The sequence below is a fragment of the Taudactylus pleione genome, unplaced genomic scaffold (genome assembly GCF_031769625.1).
Source record: "Taudactylus pleione unplaced genomic scaffold, aTauple2 ptg000372l, whole genome shotgun sequence".
Lineage (NCBI taxonomy): Eukaryota > Metazoa > Chordata > Amphibia > Anura > Myobatrachidae > Taudactylus > Taudactylus pleione.
The window spans coordinates 15,052,501-15,070,312 of NW_028284773.1; the positions used below are offsets into that span (position 1 = coordinate 15,052,501).

Consider the following 17,812-nt stretch of genomic DNA (forward strand, 5'->3'; position numbering starts at 1 on the left):
CTGCTTCTTTTGTAAGCAGTCACATCATCAATAAATACAAGGGAACCAGTTCTATTGGCAGCCATACATGCCCACGCCATGACACTACCACCACCATGTTTCACTGATGAGGTGGTATGTTTTGGATCATGAGCAGTTCCTTTCCTTCTCTTCTCTTCCCATCACTCTGGTACAAGTTGATTTTTGTCTCATCTGTCGATAGGATGTTGTTCCAGAACTGTAATGGCTTTTTTAGATGTTGTTTGGCAAACTCTAATCTGGTCTTCCTGTTTTTGAGGCTCACCAATGGTTTGCATCTTGTGGTGAACCCTCTATATTCACTCTTGTGAACTCTTCTTTTCATTGTTGACTTTGACACATATACATCTACCTCCTGGAGAGTGTTCTTGATTTGGCCAACTGTCATGAAGGGGTTTTTCTTCACCAGAGAAATAATTATTTTGTCATCCACCACAGTCGTTTTCCATGGTCTTCCGGGTCTTTTGGTGTTGCTGAGCTCTCCAGTGTGTTCTTTCTTTTTAAGAATGTTCCAAACAGTTGATTTGGCCACACCTAATGTTTTTGCTATCTCTCTGATGGGTTTGTTTTGATTTTTCAGCCTAATGATGGCTTGCTTCACTGCTAGTGACAGCTCTTTGGATCTCATATTGAGAGCCGACAGCAACTGATTCCAAATGCAAATGTCACACCTAGAATCAACTCGAGACCTTTTACCTGCTTAATTGATAATGAAATAATGAGGGAATAGCCCACACCTGTCCATGAAATAGCTTTTGAGTTGATAGTCCCATTACTTTTGGCCCCTTAAAAGTGGGAGGCACATATTGAAACTGTTGTAATTCCTACACCGTTCACCCGATTTGGATGTAATTACCCTCATATTAAATCTGAAAGTCTGCAGATAAAGCACATCTTGTTTGTTTCATTTCAAAGCCATTGTGGTGGTGAATAGAGGCGAAAATCTGAAAATTCTGTCAATGTCCCAATATTTATGGACCTGACTGTATATATATATATATATATATATATATATATATATATTTATTATCAGCAGCATGGCCAACCAGAAGATTTTGCATGCAACCACGGGAGTGCTCAAATCGGGAATACACACTGCACAATATGCCCGGTTTCGGACAATATTGTGCAGATGTGTACCCGCAGTAAAGACAGGTACACATTAAGCGATATGTCGTCCAATCCAGCAGATCGGAGCGACATATCATGCACATCGGCCACTGCATACCCACTATGTTGCTGACGATGCACACTCCGAATGCAGCATGGCCCCTGCAATTGCTGCTGGCATCTGCAAGTATGTATGCACTTGTCAATGCTGGCACCCCGCTGGGTCCCGTCGCTAATGAGGTCGGTACACACTAGACATCGTCTAGTGTGTACCGGTTTTAATAGTGAATACTTTCAGCCCAGCTGCTGAGAGCTATGTCATGCTCCTGTGAGTGGGTGCTTCTCACATGCTAGACACGCCCCCAAAGAGGTGCAACCATCCCCCAACATGCTGTGGCCACACCCCCTCCACGGGGCCCTGGTGTCACGACCAGGGTTTCTCGGCATGGTGGTCGACGGGTATTACCTGTGAGGTCACTGTGGCGGGGGGTATCTGGCGGTGGTGCTGGTGTGTGACAAGGGGCATTGGCTGTGCGTGGTTCTGTGCAAGCATGCTGTCATGTTGGCCTGGTGAGGCCTGGCGGTGCTTCCGTTCCGTTTGGCATGGGCGCCGCCATCTTACCTCCGGCCATGTGATTTGCTCGACCAATCCTGGTTTGTCACATGCTCTCTCTTGCCAGTCACGGCACAGCACTTGGTATTTATGGAGGTTCAGAGCCTCACTTCAATGCCAGTGCAACGTGTTTCTCAGCATAGCTGAGAGAGAGTTCCCTGTACTCACCACCCGTTCCTGTGAAATGCTACCTGCCTGCCTGCTTGTCTGCTCCAACCCCGCTGGACTACCCTGCATTCTCCATTACCTTCCCCTTGCCTGAGTACCTGGGTCCTGCTGTTCACCCTGCACCGTGCCTCCACTGACACTCTGCTGGATATTTCTTCCTCAGTCTGCATTCTTCATTAATCAGTCACCACGTGGACAGTTCCCCTTGTCAGCCACTACCTGGACATTTTCTATTAACCAGTCACTACCTGGACATTTTCCATTGTCTGTCACTAACTGGACATTTTCCTATTACCACCCCGAGTCCACAACAAAACCAGAACCTCACAGTTTGCACTGGCTCCATGGATCCGGAAACAGAACAGGAGCCTGGAGTAGATTTATTTTGGTGCATTGCTGGTCGTCTGGAAAACCTGTAAACCATGCAGCACCAAATGGCTCAGTTTCTGCAAGAAATGTCTAAATGACAGGATAATCTGCAAACCTCTCTATCCACCTCTGGGGTACCAGCAACTACACCGGCTTCTATGTCCGGGAATACAGGAAGCATGACATCTCCCCGCTTACATCTCCCTATGCCAAGCAAGTTCGACGGCAACCCTAAGCTCTGTCGCGGATTCCTGAATCAGTGTGATATACATTTCACCCTACAGCTTGATAATTTTCCCACTGCAAGAACCAAAGTGGCTTACATCGTTTCCCTGTTGTCAGAATCGGCCTTGGATTGGGCTTCCCCACTCTGGGAGCGTTCAGATCCTCTGCTGGATAACTATACAGGCTTTGTGTCATCATTCAGGAGGATTTTGACGAACCTGGACGTACTGTATCAACATCGTCCGGTATCATGACTCTGAGACAAGGAATCTGTCCCGACAGCCAATATGCCGTACAGTTTCAAATTTTGGCATCAGCGCTCAAGTGGAACGAGGAAGCTCTCTCCTCAGCCTTTTGGCATGAACTTTCGGACCGACTAAAAGATGATCTGATCACCCATGAGCTCCCTTCTAACCTAAATGACATGATTTCGCTCTGTAACAAGATCGACCTATGCTTCAGAGAACGTCAGGCTGAAAAGCATCAGTCTGACAGGAAAAGGTCATCTACCCTTCCCTTGCCTACCTGTCCAGCCCCTCCTCCAACGGACGAAGAGCCTATGTAGGTGAACCATACACATCTCTCCAAAGAGGAACATCAGAGAAGGATTTTAAAAAACCTCTGCCTATACTGTGGATATTTGGGTCACCTGGTGGCCTCCTGTTCCCACAAGTCGGGAAACGCCCGTTCCTAACTGACACTGGGGACATCAAGTTAGGAGTAATGAGTCTGTCCTCAAATAATAAAGATTTCATCATAACTTTAGCTATAGATATCAAGCCTAAACCTGCCTTTGTTACAGCTCTACTAGATTCTGGAGCAGCCGGAAATGTTATAACCTCCAGCTTAGTGGACAAACTACAGATTTCTTGTTCATCCCTCCATCATGCGATTTCCTTGACTGCCGTAGATGGTCAGCCTCTGGCTAATGGAGTCATCACCAAAGAGATTCAACCGGTACTAGTCTGTATTGGAGCATTCCATTCTGAGTCTTTAAAGTTCTTAGTGATACCTGAGGCGTCTCAAGACGTCATTTTAGGACTACCCTGGTTACGCCTGCACAATCCTAGGATAGACTGGTGTTCTATGCAAATTCTTTCATGGGGAGCTGACTGTCAGAAATCCTGTCTTCCCAAGATACGACCTGTAAGAAAAACAGCTTCAGTAATATCTCCATCAATTCCTAAGGGGTATCAAATGTTTACTGATGTCTTCTCTGAACAACAAGCAAATGTCTTACCTCCTCTGTTAGGATTTGCTGTTAGCAAATCATCTTGGTGGCAATTCCCAGTCTAAGTTGTTACTGGGATACTGCATCATGTCCTATCCTTGTTCTGGCTTTTTGCAGGAAGCTGGAAATCCTGTCTTGTCTGTGTCAATTCATTGCCTGTCATTCAGGTCTGCCTGTGTTTGTGTTGTTTCATGTGTTCACTAATTAACTAGCTCTCTCCTTGCAGAGCAGGTACACACATGCCTTTTAATTAGGAATCACTCTCCAGGAATGGTCTCTGATTGGATCCTGCATCTCATAAGTATACACCCAGCCCTGATCTCATTGCCGGTTATACTGTGTCACTACCAGTGTATGTTTACTGTGTTCCGTTCCTAGTGCTTGCTGGTCTACTGAGTACTTTGATTATTGAATCTGGATCCTGTCTCCACTCAGCCCTGCAGTAATATACCACAGTCCTGTCTGTCTGCATTTATCTTGTTACCTGCAGTGTTTCCACCTCACTGCCTCCATTATGTGTTACTGCAGCATCTGAATCCACCTGTCTGCTGTTTAGGCCCCTGCCTTGACCATCTCAGCTGCTTGTGTCAACCGGGTGACACAGGCTGCATTACAGAGTGTCTGTGAGTTCACTCAACCTGGCTGCAGAGTCAGGTTGTTCCTGTTCTCCTGTTCACTGAACTAGTTGCTCCAAGTAGCTTCCGTGCTACCACCAATCTCCAAATGGCTTCCTAGCCATGTCCAGCAGCTCCTGTGTTGCCAACGTTCACCATACGGCTTCCTAGCCACTCCAAGTAGCTTCCGTGCTACCACCAATCTCCAAACGGCTTCCTAGCCGCTCCAAGTAGCTTCCATGCTACCACCAATCTCCAAACGTCTTCCTAGCTGTGTCCAGCAGCTCCCGTGCTGCCAACATTCACCAGCCTATGGTTTAATAATGGCTTTGAGAACCGATGGTGTGGCAAGTGTGCCGATGGTGCGGCAATGGTGCCGATGGTGTGGCAATCGGTCTACCACAACCCAGATAGTGGTGTAACCCTGAGAGTTCAGTAAATCTGAAAAAAAACTCTACTGTAAGCTGGAGAAATGTGTCTTTAGTGTACCCAGTGTGCCATTTCTCGGTTATGTCATCTCTGGCTCCAGCCTAGAAATGGACCCCAAGAAAGTACATGCGATCCTGGATTGGTCCCGACCTCAAACATTGAAAGCCATCCAGAGGCTACTCAGATTCGCCAACTATTATAGATGTTTTATCAAAGGATTCTCATCTCTGATTGCTCCCATTGCAAGCCCTGACCTGTAAAGGTCCCAATCCTGCCCTATGGTCACCCAAAGCAGAGACAGCCTTCCAGCTTCGGAAACAAGCCTTTATCACAGCTCCTGTCCTGAGACAACCGGACCTGGATAGAGCTTTCTTATTAGAGGTGGATGCCTCATCAGAAGCAGTGGGAGCAGTTTTATCTCAGCGTTATGAAGACAACCGAGTTCATCCCTGTGGGTTTTTCTCCAAAAAGTTCTCTCCTGCTGAAAAGAACTATGCCATAGGTGAACAAGAACTCTTGGCAGTGAAGTTGGCGCTGAAGGAGTGGAGATACTTACTGGAAGGGGCCAAATTTCCCTTCACTGTCTTCACTGACCATCAGAACCTCCTCTTTCTCAAAAATATCCAGTGTGTGAGTACTCGTCTGGCCCGATGGGCAATCTTCTTTGCTCATTTCCAGTTCACCCTGACCTTCCGATCTGGAGCTCTTAATCAAAAAGCGGATGCTCTGTCTTGATCTTTCCTCTGTAATGACAATTCAGAGACCCTACGTAGTGCCCCTGTGCTGGAGTCAAGAGTGTTTGCCACTGTACAAATACAACCCCCTACTGGGAAGACCTTTATGGCCCCGGAGTTAAGGAAGCAGCTCCTCACCTGGGCTCATTCCTCTCACTTTGCAGGTCATTCAGGTACTCGGAAGACTTTGGAACTTTTAAAAATAAGTTACTGGTGGCCATCCATGAAGGCTGATGTGCTGGAGTTTATTTCCTCATGTACCTCATTTGCTCAGCATAAGTCTTCGCATCAAGCCCCAGCTGGTGAATTGTTGCTCCTGCCTATTCCATCACGTCCATGGATGCATCTCTCCATGGACTTTGTAACGGATTTACCGAACTCTCAGGGTTACACCACCATCTGGGTTGTGGTAGACCGATTTTTGAAGATGGCCCATTATGTACCTCTAAAGAAACTGTCTACTGCTCCTGACTTGGCTCATCTGTTTGTCCAGCACATATTTTGCCTCCATGGACTTCCTACTGAAATAATTTCTGATCGTAGTACGAAATTTGTGGTAAAATTCTGGAGAGCCCTATGTTCTGTTCTACGAGTAAAGTTGAAATTTTCCACGGCCTATCACCCTCAGAGCAATGGATCCACAGAGAGGGTGAATCAAGACCTTGAGACCTTCCGAAGGATCTTCATGTCATCATCCCAAGACAATTGGTCTGAGTTGCTACCATGGGCGGAATTTGCACATAATGCCTCCTACCATTCCTCTATTAATCAAACCCCATTTCTGATGGTCTACGGTCTTCATCCTCAGATTCCTGAATTCCGAAGCCTGCCTGTCTTTGATGTGCCAGCCGTGGAGGATATCATATGAAGATTTGCATCTAATTGGTCACAAGTACGTATGGATTTGGAGAAGACGTCCTCTCGCTACCAACTTCAGACAGATAGGAGACGTAGGAAGGTACTTTGCATGCAAGTTGGAGACCAAGTCTGGTTGTCCACCCGGAACCTCCGCCTTAGAGTACCTTCAATGAAATTTGCTCCCTGGTTCATCGGACCCTTCTCCATCACAGAAATCATCAACCCTGTGGCGTATCAGTTGCCCGCTTACCTAAACTCATTCCACATCTCCCTCCTGAAACCCCTAATCTTGAACAAATTTTGCCAGGTCCTTCCTGTTCCCCCCCTCGCATCCAGACTGAGAGAGGCCTCCCAGGTCCTGGATTCTTGTATCCACAGGGGACGACTACAGTATCTCCTAGATTGGAGGGGTCACGGCCTGGAGGAGCGCTGTTGACCGATGCCCGAGACATCCACGCTCATCCTGGAAGACCTGGTGAGTGTCCGGAGGCCACCCATAAGGGGGGGGGGGTAATGTCACGACCAGGGTTTCTCAGCATGGTGGTCAACAGGTATTACCTGTGAGGTCACTGTGGCGGGGGGCGTCTGGCAGTGGTGCTGGTGTGTGGTGAGGGGCATTGGCTGTGTGTGGTTCTGCGCGGCCATGCTTTCACGTTGGGCTGGTGAGGCCTGGCGGTGCTTCCGTTCTGTTTGGCATGGGCGCCGCCATCTTACCTCCGGCCATGTGATTTGCTCGCCCAATCCTGGTTTGTCACATGCTCTCTCTTGCCAGTCACGGCACAGCACTTGGTATTTAGGGAGGTTCAGAGCCTCACTTCATTGCCAGTGCAACGTGTTTCTCAGCATAGCTGAGAGAGAGTTCCCTGTGCTCACCACCCGTTCCTGTGAAATGCTACCTGCCTGCCTGCTTGTCTGCTCCAACCCCTCTGGACTACCCTGCATTCTCCATTACCTTCCCCTTGCCTGAGTACCTGAGTCCTGCTGTTCACCCTGCACCTTGCCTCCACTGACACTCTGCTGGATATTTCTTCCTCAGTCTGCATACTTCATTAATCAGTCACCACCTGGACAGTTCCCCTTGTCTGCCACTACCTGGACATTTTCCATTGCCTGTCACTAACTGGACTTTTTCCTATTACCACCCCGAGTCCACACCAAAACCAGAACCTCACACCCTGGAAGTTACTGTACCAGGGTCCATGATTTCTCTTGGCAGCCCTAGCTGGACTATAGCAGCATGCTGCATACTCTATATGCAATTGCAAGACCACATTTCATTTCTGCACAGTAAGCATAAAACACGATTAAAGCCTACACACATCCCAACTAATCCAATTTTAATGGGTCAGTCCTGATAGTTTTAATCAAAAGTGGATGTTTCTTGGTGTATAGGGGCGGGTTTTCGATGAATCAGAGGCATGGCTTATTTTGTCTTGGTTTTGCATTTCTAAATGTTGGAATGTATGCATTCATTAATAGTCTGTTTCTCATATAATATAGCCTACTATGGGCCATATTCAATTAGCGGTGAAAAGTCCGAGGTCCGACTTTTCGCCATCATTGCCATTTTTCCTGGGGATAAAGTACCAGGCGCATGCCCGCGTATCCCTGTATTCAATTAGGAATCGGGGAAAACGTGGCCCGGCGGAAAGGTAAGTATTGAAAAGTCCTGTCACTTTTGGGGAAATCAGCCTGTCACCCCCCAAAAGATGGTCTGACATGGGGGATCACTATGGGTACCACCAAATTGGCCAGCCTAAGGTATTTGTGCTTTTTAAACGGTGTCGGCAGGTGCTTTTATGCGTCTTTGTAAAGGCGATGAAGAATAGAATTTAGCAACATTTTTTGGGGAAAACAACTAGTCCCATCAAATCCGGGTACATGAAAATGGGTGCAAGCATATTATGAAGTCCCTAAAGTGAACTTTTAAAATTCTTCAAAAATTTACCTGCCGCAACGAATCGCATTCTAGAAAACACCAGCCGCATACTTGCATACTGCCGCATACTCGCTAGTTTTTTAGTTTGTCCCCCAACTTTTTTTTTTCGCCCCCAAAATGAAACCACTTTTTTTGGGACGTCTTATAGAACTTTTTAAAAACATTTTGACACAGATTACTTTAAGGAGACATTCCAAGGGGTGCAGGGTACTCTTTATAAGTCTGCACCTCAAAACCTCAATTCTGCACTTTTTTTCACCACCTATCCCAGGTTTTTGACAAAGACTTTTCGCATCTGCGAAAAGTCTTTGATATTGAATATGGGGATAAGTGAAAATGGCGAAAATGACATCATTGGCAATAAATTATTGCCGATAATGGACTTTTCGCTCCTAATTGAATACGGCCCATATGTTCTAATGTCACCAAATAAGATAAATTTAACTACAATCCACATCCAGGTAACGCAAAACCACATATATGAACCATATAGACAGGTAAGTAAAATTGCTGCAACATTTTTCACAAATCGAGTTTTGTGGAACTACAGGCTATTACTGTATTTAGCAGTGCACAGCTCCAGCAATACAATCCTTGCTTCTAGTTCTTTTTCGCCATTCCAGGTAACGTAATTCAAAACTTTACTGATACATTTGTATTTCCAGGACTTTACAGTCCGTGAATAGAGCGAAGTAACATTGTTACTGTATCATTCAGCTGTCTGGTATGGTTGGGAAAGGACTGGGGTAATTATGGACATTTTCTTGAATGCAAAATATTGAATATTTCTCACCCCTGTATAGCTAAGGTGAATATTTTTCAGAACAGCTGTGACCATTTAAATCATGCCCTTTTAAACCTGGCAGGCAAAATCTGTATAAATCGAGGGTTTTTTAAATCCCCTGCTTAGTAGATATGCCCCTATATTTGCTGATTTGGCAGTGACTTTATGCTTAATACTTTATGTACTTTGTACATAGCAACCTATTTTATGTGCCACATTATTACCTGACATGTAAGGGGTTACATCACCTGGCTGATCTAGAAGGTGGAGCCAGCATGCAGTGCCTTCACAGGAGAAATGTATATCTGCATCTGTGACTATTCATCAAGGTGTGTGAGAATTTCAGAACTGCATAAGAGTGGTTTTCTGAGTGCCCGATAAAAAAACTCTCTTAAGATTTATGGGTGAAATACTGAAGAAAGAACATCATGCTTTACTTAATCAAGGGGAGGAAAATGAGATGGTAAGTTTGAAGTGTTTTTAGTAGGAGAATTCTCCAATTCTTTGTAGGATAAAAAGGAACTAGGGGTATATTTACTAAAGTGCGGATTTAGAAGTGGCGATGTTGCCCAGATTCTAGCTATTATCCTCTAGAACACATGTTCTCATACTCTGTCCTCAGGACCCCAAACAGTGCATGTTTTCCAGGTCTCCTCACAGAATTGCAAGTGATATAATTAGCTCCACCTGTGAATCTCTTCTCTTCTCCCAGAGATTGGTTAAACTTTTATTTCTCTTCCATGCTGACAATATCTTAATAGCTTTTCAAACAATTACATATGTTATTAAATATATTGACTCACCATTAAGCATTCTAACCTTAGCATGCCACATGTCAGCTTGAGGAGGTCGGATGTGAACAGCCTGTTCTTGCTTGTTGTAAAGAAATGTGAAAGCTGGTTTCGGATCATTCAAATATTTCATGCTTGATTTACAGTCTGTTTGTTAGTGGTATGAAAACACTGGTTTTATTAAGTATTTAAACCTATTAGCCATTGCTATAGAAACAGCATTTTTGGAGTAGACTTTGTACTTGTACTGGAAAACCAAATTTGAGTTTTTGTTTGTTTAAGTTACTTTACTTCTGTTTACCTGCTCAGGAACACACTAGACCAGTTTAAGATGAATCTGTCTCTGCAGTCTCCATAAATGTATTGTCTGAGTGGTTAGGCACGCCTGTTGTGTGTTTTACAACTCAATACTAATGGAGTTATCTCTGTCTATACACCTGTAAAACTCTTATTTCTTATTAGAACTCAAACTGACCCATTCCATCCAGAAGGTATTTGTCTGCTTTCAAACTTGGCAACAGCACTTTTCCTGAATAAAGGTGCCCATCCACTAGGTGATTAAATTGAACGATAACTATATCGTTATCGTTTGCAAATTGTTTAAAAAATGTCTAAAATAACCAGCAATGCGCGCTCCCGCTGGTTGCTTAGACATCTATCTTCGGGCAAACGTGCTGGACAACCTGACGATAACGTCAGGTTCAGCATGTTTGCAGATGATTGATGTGCCTACTCTGACTGACTGCTCATTCAGTGTAGGCTCATCACAGACTGACAAACAACTGCACGGTTACAATGTCGTAATCGTGCAGTCGTTTTGAGGTCTGCTAGTGGATGGGCAGCTTTAGGGTTCGATGTACTAATAAATGTTGTACTGCCACGATTATTATGTCAAGTAACTCGCCGGGGATATTTGAGATTTTAATAAATATATCCTGGCTATGTACTGCGGGGATCTCGCAGGGTCAGTGGTTGCGTTAACCTCCTGTCCCTGCGAGTTATATCCCCAACATTTAGGAGAAGTCTTTCACTGAAGTGAGAGACTTTCCCGGGTGAATCTGACACTGCGTGTGGGCACAGCGTCCGCTTCTGGGACTGGCCGGGGGCTGCGGGGGAAAGTTAGAAAGATCGCTCTCCTGCCCTTGGAGCGCCCAAAGGTAAACCGTAGTTTACACCATCTGAAGATGGTATAAACTACCGGTGCTAAACTCCGAAAAGCTTTGCTTTTTGGAATTTAGTACATAGGGGTCAGATGATAGTCCACATTGATAATAATAGAGATGGCGAACTGAAGTGCCAATTAGCACTTTGCCGTAGATTTCTGTGAAATCTCCTGCATTGTGCCATTAGTACATAGGATTGCTACATAAAATGATGCAGAAACTGCAGTTTCTGCAAAGAGTTTTAAAACCTTGTGGTTTCTGACCAGGAAAGTTTTCTGGAGAAAATACAGTGATATACAATTACTCAGCGTAATATGGAGCTGAACAGCAAAGGCTGTGACCTGGTCATGCCATAATGATTCCTGTGTTAAAGCACTGCATGCATTGTTTTGCCATCAAATTGCTTTGTGGTGACAGGCCCAGAGTTCCCTGTCCACTTCCATTTCACTGAGTGAAAATATCTCAGTTTAGAACTCAGATTCCTGGTCAGAAAAATCAATATGTTCTAAAATGCCTTCTAGACCGACCTCTTAACCTGGGTTCAGTTATTGCATCATGTAAAGGGCTTGTTTTATATTGGTTAATTAGTTTGGTACAAATTTACTAAAGTAATACTGATTGATCAATTCTGAATGAGACAAATATATCTCAAATAGAATGAGTTAGGTAAACATTTTTATGTATTCTGGAATAAACTAATGTAGATGTTGTTTTCTAAGTAACATGATGTGCTCTAATTCACCAAAATATATGCTACATTCAAATTCCTTACTTGCTGAAAAGATTAGCAGCTTTTTTATTGTTCTACCACTACTTTATTTCAGCATTTTTCTGGTCTTCCAGCTAGTTGGGCATAATTTAAATCAAAAGTGCATCAATATGGAATGTATGTAGATTAAGCTGAAGACATGCTCAGTTTGAAATGGTCATTTAAAGCATTATACGAATTAGCCCAGTATTAGAAGATCTTGTAATATTCACAAATTTGTTTTCAGCAATGATTCTATGGTGGACCTGTAGACATTGGCTCCTAATCTCAGCCTTCAGCAACACCATTCACTAAAGCTGGGTACACACCGATCGATATATCATCCATTCCATAGAACAGGCGATATATATCTATAGTGCATCACTTGGTGTGTACAGCAGATATGTCTATGGACGATGTTGTTCAAAGACCTATCTGATCTTCTGTGCAGCACAGAAGATGGCTGATATATCTGAAAGATATATCGGTCATCCAGCGGCGTCACTTACTTTGCTGACACATGGTGCAGTTGGTAGGACAGTGTGCATGCAAGGGGCATGGCCTCGCTCCACAAAGCTATTCCTCCTTATGTGTGCCGATCTTGGGGGCGTGACCGCATGTCACGCTCCCTGTTCTTGGCACACAGTGGGTTTATCCAGCTCTCCGGCAGCTGCTAGGGGCAGCCCACAGCCTCTTCCCTGCGCCTCTCTTGTTGTGGCTGCTTAGTGACACCATCCAATGGATTGAAACCAAAATACCAGAGCAGCTCGGACCACACCTCCTAGTGACGCCAGTGCGGTCATCTGCTGGTTTGTACAGGCGACCCGCTGAAAGCCCGTACACATGTTGCAGGGCTCTGGTAGTGATTGATTGCTCAACTGGGTTGGCAAATTTAAATGCCCGCCCAGTCAAGCCTGGCACATCGGACAGACGATTGATAAGTTTGTATACACTTGCCAATCGTTGGATGGGTTCGCCTGGTGTGTACCCAACTTTAGTCTTCTGTGCTCTGTGTAACATGTGCCTTAGGCAAATAAAAGGAATGAAGCAGAGAAACTGTAAATACTGTTCAAACACACAGTGTATAAACATGTGCACTGTATTATCTTGGTCACTCCATTGACATGGATAAAGTATGTTCTAGACACCACCATAACAATTATATTTGATGACTAGTGATATCACAAGTCAACAAAGATAAGGATATCTTTCCTCTGTTTATTCAGATCACTCGTATTATTATCGACTTTCAACTACTAAGAAAAGATTGGGGCAGTATAAATCTGTTGCATCCTTCTTAGATTTAGGAAAAGCAGCGGCAATTTATTTTGCACATGCTGAAGGCTTTTTTTTACTAATATTACTGAAAGGTGTGAATTTGCAGTGGACCATAACAGACATTTGCGTTAGTTGTCTTATTGTCACTAGACGCATGAAAGACTTATTGTTTTAACCGTAAACCTACTTGTTTCTCTCAGAAGGCTTTTCATGAATAGGTGCATTTTAGAGGAGTAATAGTCACCAAGCAGTGGCTGTTTCACCATAGAGAGTTATATGTGGTATCTCTATGCCTTTTTAGTCTGGCTTCTGTGATGAGATCTAGCCAGAGTTTTTGATTCACCCAAATGGTTATGGAGGCGCTAGAATGTTGAGGTGTGAGAAAAGCGACCTCTAGGATGGTTGTAGAAGAACTGTAAAAGGTAAAGAATGTGTGAGCAAGCTTAAGTATGATTAGAAACATTGTGAAAGAGTTGGTCATATAAGGTAAGTGTTAGAATAGAAGGAACTGGAAAGTAATGCCAGGTACATACTTGGTCAACGGATTGGTCGTTCGGGCGATTTTGGTGTTTATGCAGAGGTGCATACACACTTATCAACCGAACTTTGTCTGGCCAGAGAAACCGGTAGTGATGTCATTGTCAGTGGCTCCTTCAGCCAATATATGTGTCAGTCGTTCACACCGTCTGTGCACACAGATTTGTGCGATATATCTAAAATCTATATTGCCGTGTTGCACGGACAACACAATATATCTGTGAATGACATTGTTCACAGATGTATCTGGTTTACACACTGGCCGATGGTCAGGACAATTATATTGTACGTCACCTGTGTACACAGCATAAGAGTCAGGAAAGAAACAGAGTAGAAAATTATTTTGAGATGGGCAGGATTATAACATAAGGTAAGTGCTAAAAGAAATGAAAAAATTTAATGCATTGTGGTCACTTCAATAAGTAGTATTTGGGAATGATGATCACTTCAAGTAGGATGGGGGCGCCGAATGTCCTTGCACCGCCCCTGCAGGGAGAGCTTCCAATTGGAAGCCTTTGTCACTGCTAGGCTGTCACTGGGTGGCAGATACTGAGTGGGCTGCAGCCACTAGGCAAAATCTGGCACTTTAATTATATGTAATATATTAGTACTACTGATGGTGGTAGATATGATCTAAGGCTGTGAAGAAAATAGTAATGTATGGGTAAACAAGAAAAGGTGATGACTGTTGGCAATATGGGTTTGTGATATGCAATAATGATTTGACATAAAGGGCTTTAGTGTGCAGGATATGGATAGTACTGTAGATAAATATGGATATGTGTAGAAAAATGTGTTGCAGTAATATGTAGCAAGCAGGTAAGGAATGAAAATGGCACAATGAAAATTTAAATGATCTACAGCACAGGTTCTCAAACTCTGGGCCTGATTCAGACCCACTCGCGAGCGGCTGTCCGCTCGCAAGTGGGTCGATGTTATGGACTGAGCATGCGCACGACGGAGGGAGCTCCGTCGTGCGCATGCGCCAGACGCGATGAGCGAAGGAAAGTCCTTCGCTCGTTGTGTCCGATCAAAGGGGGCGTGCTGTCAATGTTGATTGACAGCACGCCCCCTTTGGTGGGCGTGCCGGGGGCGTGCCTCCCTGACGGGGGCGTTCCCACGGGAACGCCTCCCGTCAGAAGCCGGCCCACTGACATCACTAGTGATGGCAGTGGGAGTGATTTTGGCTCTGATAGAGCCAAAATCACTCCGGAGCTTGCGGTTGAAAACCTCAACCGCAGGCTCCGGCTCGCAATTTCGATGGTCGCGATGGTCTCGACCATCGCGGCCATCACAAAGCACGCTCGTATAGCCTGTGGGTGGTGACCCACAGCTATACGAGCGTCCAGGAGGACGCTCCATGAAAATGGAGCCCGGCCCTCATTCAGAGCGTGCGCTCTGCTCAGAGCGTACGGCTCTGAATGAGGGCCTCTGTCCTCAGGACCCCAAACAGTGCATATTTTCCAGGTCTCCACATTGAAACGCAAGTGAGATAATTAGCTCCACCTGTGGAACTTTTAAAATGTGTCAGTGAGTAATGACCGCATCTGTGCACCTGCTGGGTGACCTGAAAAACGTGGCCTGTGTATGGTCCTGAGGACCGAGTTTGTGAACCACTGGTCTACAGTAATGAATGAATAGTATAGACCAGTGGTTCTCAAACTCTGTCCTCAGGACCACACACAGGTCACATTTTCCAGGTCACCCAGCAGGTGCACAGGTGTATTCATTACTCACTGACACACTTTAAAATATCCACAGGTGGAGCTAATGATTTCACCTGTGATTCTGTGAGGAGATCTTGAAAACATGCACTGTTTGGGGTCCTGAGGACCGAGCTTGAGAACCTGTGGTATAGATAAATGGCAGAAAGAATGAATAATTCAAACTGTATAAGTAGTTTTCAGTTAGTGTGACAGGTGTGTGTCTAACACGTTTTGCCTACTAGTTTGTGCCTTCCTCAGTAGGGGGTAAATTTACTATAAAGGTGCGTACACACGGGACGACTGCACGACGATCAGATAACGATCGTTGTCTGATCGTGCTGCATGTGTTGGATGAGCACTATCAAACATCCAACACATGCATTAACCTATAACGACCGGCGATTAACGTTCGCGGGTCCCTATAGTAAACAGGCTAACATGGTCAAAATCGACCATGTATGCCGGTTTGCCCGGGCAACAGATGATGGTCGATAATGACCATTCGTGCCCACGATAGGATCGTTATCGTTGAAATCGTCCACTTTATCTGACCGTGTGTACGCAGCTTAAAGCTTCTAAAACAGACAAGTGGTAATGTTGCCCATAGCAACCAATCAGATTCTAGCTATCATTTCTATATTGCATTCTAGAAAATAATACAGAGAATCTGATTGGATGCTCAGCAATTGTCTATTTCAGAAGCTTTAGTAAATATACCCCTAGGTGTTCTTTCAAGAATGGCATTTTAGAGTAACACTGCGCTGCCTCCAATATAAGGATGGATTAAAACGGGGACTAGAAATAATTATAAATTCACCCAACTAGTTTCGACAAAGAAAGAGGATCAAATTGTATGTTGGACCCCATGTATGAAATTTTACTTATTATAATTCTGATAATAAATGTTGATATTGAAAATGTAGCTGTATATTGCCTAAAAATTACCAGGAAGTCCAATAATACTGTTGAATGCAAAAGATAACTTTAAGACATATTTGCAAATATGGTCTATGGTCAGAGAATTACTGTACTCACAGGTGTGTGTGTGTGTGTGTGTGTGTGTGTATATATATATATATATATATATATATATATATATATATATATATATATATATATATATATATATATATATATATATATATAATATTTTTTTTTTTTTTTTTTTAGGATGTCTTTGGATACAGAACAAGCACCTGTCGTGAAGTTTTGTGCATTTTTGGATATATATTCTCCCTTGGATTCCTGTTGCTTATATTCTACTGGAAACCAGAATGGCATGTGTGGGCAAATTGTGTACCATGTTCGTTACGAGAAGCCAATGTTGTGTTGCTCAGAACCACAGTAAGTTTTCCTATTTAGTTTTTAAATTTACTAAGCAGCCTTATTTAAAAAATAAATAAAACAAAAATACAGTTATAAACATAGCCTGTAAATCAGTGGTTGGGAATAAGCGGCCCTCCAGCTGTTGCTGAACTACACATCCCAGCATGCCTTGCAACAGTTTTAGCATGGTAAAATAGCAAACTGCTGCAGGGCATGCTGGGATATGTAGTTCTACAACAGTTGGGAGGCCTCTAATTGCCCAGCCCTAGTGTAGAGCCTAGACCTTCTGTATGAGTACAAGTGGATATGATCTAACGTTCTATTAAATGTAAAAGGATTATTGAGCAAAAATACTAATGGTATTTTCAGAAAATATAAAGTATTCTGGAAAAAAGGGTGTAATTTGTTTTGTTACTATATAAAATAATCAGTGATATTGATGTTGGAATGTGATGAGTGCTCATGTGGGAAATGGCCTCAGCGCAGAGGTGAGAACCCTCAGCAGCGAAGAGATTAAATAAGCCCCACAGAGTTTGTGAGATGCATTCCATATAGTGATGCATCTATAAAGGGTGCAGGGTGTGCAGTGCACACAGGCCCCTGCTTCATACATGCATACTCTCCCGGAAGTCACCGCAGGCTCCCGATTTTTTTCCAGGGCATCCCCGGTAGAGTAGGCACTTCTCCCTCATTCTGTCCACATCCTAGTGAAGTAGGGAGAATTTCCGCGGCGATCATGGGTCCCCGTGTAGGGGTGGGGCTTAATGACGCGATTCTTCATTAATTGTGTTTTTAGCCCTGCCCCCTTTAAATTTGCGCCAATTGTGGTAATTTATCTAGAAGGGGGCGGAGATTAATTACACGAACCATCAGGCCCCGCCCCCATAACAGCCTACCTGCTTCCTCTTACGGACTTCTCTTGGGGAGGATAAAAAAAAGTAGGCAAGTATGCCCTGGGTCCAGGGAACCCCACCCAGTACACCCTGCACCCAGTGATTCCATAAAAAGCTCTTATAGCATCATATGAGTGAAGGCTTTCTCTTTCATAGCAGTGCTGTCAATTTTTTCTGACCATACAGAAAGATTTTTATCAAGGTCAACTAAAATGAGAAGGCAAGCACTGACCAGACCATAAACCAGGTGTTGACTGTAAAGTCACATGCACCTAATA

The 17,812-nt window shown here is 44.1% G+C and overlaps 1 protein-coding gene across 1 annotated transcript in view; it reads left to right on the top strand.

The window, feature by feature from the left end:
- Positions 1–9,390: 9,390 nt before the first annotated feature.
- ATP13A4 (ATPase 13A4) overlaps positions 9,391–17,812 on the top strand; it is a 178,474-nt gene continuing 170,052 nt past the window's right edge. The window contains exons 1-2 of the mRNA XM_088444816.1: positions 9,391–9,555; positions 16,486–16,659. Coding sequence (XP_088300942.1) covers positions 9,493–9,555; positions 16,486–16,659 — 237 coding nt within the window. The 5' untranslated portion in view covers positions 9,391–9,492. The remainder of the gene's footprint in view (positions 9,556–16,485; positions 16,660–17,812) is intronic.